A 6,000-nucleotide genomic window follows, 5' to 3' on the forward strand; every position below is an offset into this window, starting at 1 on the left:
CAATGAGGCTAAATGGCTGTTCTAGCAGAAACGGTCAATATGCTCGATACTCCTTCCAACTCTATTAGATATCTCCTCCCTGTGCATCCACAGCAAACACCTGCATCTAAAGACCATTTCAAGAGAAACCAGTATCTTTTTTTTTACTTGTTTCTTATCGCATATAAAACGTTATAATGTTGCATGTGGCAAAATCAGTGAAAGGTGACCGGCTGCTCCCAACGCCCCGTTTCCAATATTTATTTCCTACTTTCTTCATATGGTCAACTGCTCCGAGCACAGCCTGTTCTCCCACAACAGTCTACTTGAGCAGTGCTATAGTCATTTATTGTGCTCCAGCACACAAATAACCCCACGGTGCACACCGGCGAGAGGCTGAATTGGTGCTCGCGAGCGCCAAGTGCACTACCCCTCAGCAGGCTTTTCCGGCCGCACAGCCAATCAGGAGAAAGTGGGCTTTTAAAGAGGTCTGAGCTAATATTGCCTCTCTCAGTCAGAGGCTGAGCTGAGGGGCTGCAGAACAGTCTGAAATAAACAAGCACTTTTTTTCCAACTGTGAATCATGCGAAGCTGCTCTATTGGAATCCCAGAAAAAAAACTGAGTGCTGGAAATGAGCATAATGGTTCTCCTCTAATGTTCCCGCTCAGTGGGTGACGCCGGTGGCTATGAGAGGGTGTGGATCACATTTGTGTGCATGTGACATGTTAGTGTGGGGCTGTCTGGGGTCAGGAGGACATGTTCAGGAGTAAAAGAATGAGAACACGTTAATATAAACTTGAAGAAGAGAAAGTTTAGACTGAGATGTAGTGAATAAAAAATGCGGCAGGGCAAAGTGTGACCAATGTGAAAAGATTCTATAAACATCATGGTAATATGAAACAATAAGTGCTTCACAAACACACACACACACACACACACACACACACACTACCCTCAATTAGTGAACTACAACTCTTTTTGCTAATTGATTCATTGTTTCAGTCGTTTTTCCACCAAATAACAAAGTCAAACACTTTTTAGCAAACAGCTTCTTAATCTTCTTTATTGCAAATAGATTGTTCTTTGGGTTTAGGGCTGAAACACAAGCTTTAAAGACGTCAATGATTTTTTTGACATTGACTTCGACAAAGATGAAACACGTTTTTTTATACTTCAGTTTCTGGAAACATGACAAACTGTAGAAACTGGTAGAATCTGGCTTCACCTCCCTGTTGAGCTTGTAGCTTCCTTTAGGTGAAATTGAACTTGATAAACTGCTGCGACAAACCAGTGAGGTGAAGACCTGATGCTCGCAGGCACGATGGGGGGGGGGTTACGAGACGCTCTCATCTCCAGAGTATGGCTGGTGTGAGGAGCACAGAGCGATGCCCTGCACGCTGGGGCTGAAGCAACGACCCCCTGCAGAGTAGCCTGGGATGCGGCGCTCCTTATGCTTTCGTTCGCGTGTTTGTGCGTTTTACTTTCCCTTCAGTGAAATAACCAGTGTCTGTGTGTTATCGTGATCCTGTTGATCTTCAGAGAACACTGGGTTCATCACATCCGGGGGTGATGGGGGGGGGCGAGAGAATGCCCTCCCCCCCAAAAAAATAAAGTGAACTTTGTGCAAAAAGAAACTTGTGAACTTCCATGTGCGCAGGTAAAAGAAATGTCTGCAGGGGAAGAGCAGCTTGAAAGAAAGCACTGATTCACTCAATCCTTCCAAACCCTGTGTGTGGTGTGATATGTTAATGACTCATCTCTCTCTCTCTCTCTCTCTCTCTCTCTCTCTCTCTCTCTCTCTCTGCTGCAGGTGACAGAGTACCTGAACAGTCAAGAATCTGCTAAGAGTGCCAGGGTAAGTGTCACCATCCAAACAACCTTCTCGTTGCTTCTCTTTCCTACTGATAATCAAGCTTTGTCTTGAGAAAACAAAACAAGAAGACATCAAAACACTTTTCTACACCAACTACTAGAGAGTAGTTGGGGTATCTCACTCTCTCACACACACTCTCTCTCTCTTGTCCCATATGTGTCACTGCCCACAGTCGGTGCAGGTCCATACTGTGAGAATGGGGGCGGAGCCAGTGAGGAAGAAGAGGAATAAATAGGAGGCAGCATAGACAGACCCTAAAATAATGTAGTAACCAGTAAACCTCCGCCCAATGGTCCCTTTAAATTCTGCACCACATCAGTCATCTTCATTTGGACGTAGTTCTAAGTTCTGCTACCACACAGCTGCTGAAAATAACCACGTGAAACCACATTTAAATCGCTCGATACACATTTTTTATTTTGATCAGCACTCATACATTTCAGTCCCCTCATGTTTTTGATCAAGATCCATAAATTTGTCCCTGGGAATTGAGTGAAATGTCAAAAAACGTCTCTCAGGAAGAAGAAGAAGAAGAAAGCTATAAAAAATTAAAATCCTGGATTTGTCCCTTTTGTCCAGATTTCCCCCCAAAAACGTGTTGTCGAGTTATTTATTGGAAATCCATTCAGTAGTTTCTGTGTAATCCTGCTGACACACACTTTTAGTTACCCACTCTTTTAATGAATCGCTCGTTTTGGTACCTGTAGCTTTAGTTAGCCGAACCTTAGGTTACCCACTGTTTTACTGAACGGCTCTATCAGTTACCCGCTCCGTTATTTCCCCAGTTTTTTATTTACCTGTTCCTTCGCTTCACTTCTTTAACTTGAACACAACGAGGTCAGTGGTGGAAGTGACTGATCACAAGCACAGTTCCCATGTTTCAAGGCGTCTGCGAGGAGGAGGAGGAAAAAAGGCAGCGGAGTGAGAGATGGGAAATGACAATATGTACAAATGGCTCCATTCATTCATTCATCCTAATAAGTAGTGCTAATTAGCACAGTCGCTAATTAGCTATGAATCACGGCATTAACAGCTGAGCGCTCACGCCTCTGAGAGCCAGAAAAGAAACAAAACGGCGCACACACACCTCAGATTGTGCAATTTTTATCACATTTAAATAACCCATACTACACTGGATGCTGCTCCAAACTACACATACACACACACACACTCTTTGCCAATCGCTTCGTGATAAGGGCGACATTTAGGAATGTGAAATGCATGTGACAGTTTATGAACCGATGCAGGAGCGATATTGTGGCGGAACAGGAGAAGTAATAGACCGGCTGCTGAAAGGAATCTAATGGCGGAAATTAAATATGAAATAATCCAAGTGGTTTTTTTCCACTGGTGTTTAATCACCTACATTTTACGAATTGTTTTGTTTACCCTAGAATGAGCCCTTTATATTTAAATACTTAATATTGACATCGGGAGTGAGTCCTCTCTACGGAGGCCGCCATGTTTTTGTACAAACTAAACGCCTTTCCTGTTTTTATGACAACTGAAGGCTACCTCAGGTTCTTGAAGTGAGGGGTATTCAGCTGCAACATGCATCTTCACCACTAGATGTCACTAAATTCTACACACTGAACCTTTAAACCGCGTTAATGTGGATTCAGCCTTTGCACTGGCCTGAGAAAGCTCTGCTCTTTCTCTCGATGTCGCGTTGTAGCTCTCCGTCTCCCCCTCTCCCTTCTCTCTTGATCATTTCACATGCAATGTGCTGGAGAAATTATGGATGTCTCTTTCCAAGCAGTTGGGAATGTTGCAGCGTTTTATGGTTATTTGTATCATCATGGTCAATAAAATCCATCTCCTTCCTCCCATTAGCTCAACATTTGGCGCTACGGAGACTTCCGCGGCGACGATGCCGAGGAGTTTGGATACAGGCGTTAAAGAGGAAGGAAACGAGCGAAACAAATAAAACCGACCATCCAATCAACACCATTCCAAAGACCAACATGGACGACGAGTGACGGACAGAAGAAACCGTTCGGAAATTATGAGAAACTAAACGACAAGCATTGACTCACTATTCTTTATTTTTTTGTTATTTGTGTTTTGACATTTCATCCCTCCAGTCCTGTCTTCTCTGCTGCTCACACTATTACTTTCTCAGCTCGCCCCTGTAGACCATGCTAGCAATGCTAAAATATACACACAAAAAAAATTAATCATGCAAGAATCACTTTCTATTCATCCTTTATCTTCCCGATGGGCCACTGCCAGCTCAAGCAGCCTGCACTATTTGCCATGTTACCCTTTCAACACACTTCTGTGTGAATCATAACTACAGTACTCATGTGTGTGTGTTTTTTCAGCCAATCATATTCCTTGCTCTCTGATGCTCTAAACCAATCCCTGCTTTCCTCTGTACAGGAAGTGGCTGGATGTTTTTGGGGGAGGACACTTAATTATTTACAAACAGTTACGCTTCCCTAATGAATTTCATGTAAATGTAAGGATATCTCGAAAAGTGTACATTGATTTATTTTAGAGAAATACTGTAGGTGGAGCCACACAGACAAAAAAACAAACAGGATGAGTTTATTTTTGTCTTCAGTGTTTTGTCTGTGTGACGATGAAATTTGCGGATGTATTTGTGGGGAGTGTTTTGTCGTTTATTCACTATGTCACACTTTTATGACCAGTAAATATTGGTGCCATCATTGTGGCATTTTATCATCTTTCTCCTTCTGTCAAGTTTACATTCTAATAATGGTTATGATCCTGTCTCTGTACGCCATAGCAGAAGAAGTGTTTGAATTTATTTCCACGTAATGGACCTTTGCATTCTATTAAAAATCTGCTGAATAAAAATTAACTGCACGTGTTGGGTTTTCATTTGAAAAGTAAGTCATAGAAGAAATAGTATACCAGGTCATAGTTTAGTAGGATGTCCAAAACTTTAGAAATGTGACACGCATCTGAAATTTAAAAATTGGTTAACGTTTCAGGTTTCAAAAATGTATAGATGTTGAAAAATCTTTAAAATGTCAGTATAATATCATAAAAGCTTAAATAAAATTACACACCTTTTTCATGACACACTTCAGCTGTGCGTCGCCTGGACCAGCATTTTACTTTGAAGTGCAAGAAACATTTAAAGGAAGAGCCGTCAAAAGAGACATCATGGTCACACAGACAAACACCATGGAAACATTTTAGTATAGTAATGCGTCTAAAACATCATAAAAATGTGACCTTTCATCACCAAATTCGTATTAGTTCATCTGTGAGTCCTTGTGGATGTTTGAATCAAATTTGAAATGATTCCCTGCAGATGTTTCCTGAGATATTTCCTTCACAAGGCAAAGAATAGTTATTTTTGACGTCACTTAACTTTTGTCCTTCCTCGTGTGCAAGTGGACGTTGGAACCAATTTTGTAGAAACAACCTCAGGGCTTTTAATTTGTTTTTAATATTGTGTTAGCAAGAATGTAAAGAGTGTTATAACTTATCACCGGACATATACGTACATGTGTACAGACGGACAACTTAAAAACAAGATGCCTCCGGTCACTGTCTGTCGCTGGCACAGAGGCATAATAAACACAGATATAATAAACAGCTCATAAACATTTAATACGAGCTGCCATAGAAATAAATGACTGGTAGGAGCGGAGCCGACATAAAGCACATCACTGCCTCCTCACGTCATCTCACATGGTTTAAAGCTGAGTTCATGGACGATGCAGGTGTGACTGTTCACTGCAGGATTGATAAGTTTGTACAACTATCAAGTTCACAGACATTTCAACTGAATGTGTCAGTGGAGAAAAACTGATTCTGGTTCTCGTTGACGTGAAAGTGACATAAGCTTCACGGTTCTGTGAGTGACGGCTCAGTGTGTGAGGCGCAGGGTCTGAACTGCTGGGAATCACTGAAGCAGTTCACCACCCAGTGATAAACCACCTCATTGTATTTCAACTGAAAACAAATCACCACATTATGGATCAGCTGGACAAACATCAGCTGCTGATAAAACAGGATCAAAACACAAAAATAAACATCTCTTAACAGCTACAAGTTTAAAATGTCGTCTTTAAATGTTGGGTTGGAAGATTTGAAACGTTAAAGAAAAGGTTTTATAAAGAGGGTGTTTGGGGAGAAGTTCCTTTTTCCCACAGCCTCTGAAGGGAAC

General features: G+C 41.7%; 1 protein-coding gene across 2 annotated transcripts in view; it reads left to right on the forward strand.

Moving 5' to 3' along the window:
• The window catches only part of snd1 (staphylococcal nuclease and tudor domain containing 1), a 173,006-nt gene extending 168,326 nt beyond the window's left edge, over positions 1–4,680 (forward strand). For both annotated transcript variants that reach the window (XM_035146920.2, XM_035146922.2), the window contains 2 exons: positions 1,791–1,835; positions 3,687–4,680. In XM_035146920.2, the coding sequence (XP_035002811.1) occupies positions 1,791–1,835; positions 3,687–3,752 (111 nt within the window). In that variant the 3' untranslated portion in view covers positions 3,753–4,680. The remainder of the gene's footprint in view (positions 1–1,790; positions 1,836–3,686) is intronic.
• Positions 4,681–6,000: the final 1,320 nt, after the last annotated feature.

This window comes from Hippoglossus stenolepis, chromosome 22 (genome assembly GCF_022539355.2).
Source record: "Hippoglossus stenolepis isolate QCI-W04-F060 chromosome 22, HSTE1.2, whole genome shotgun sequence".
NCBI classification, from domain to species: domain Eukaryota; kingdom Metazoa; phylum Chordata; class Actinopteri; order Pleuronectiformes; family Pleuronectidae; genus Hippoglossus; species Hippoglossus stenolepis.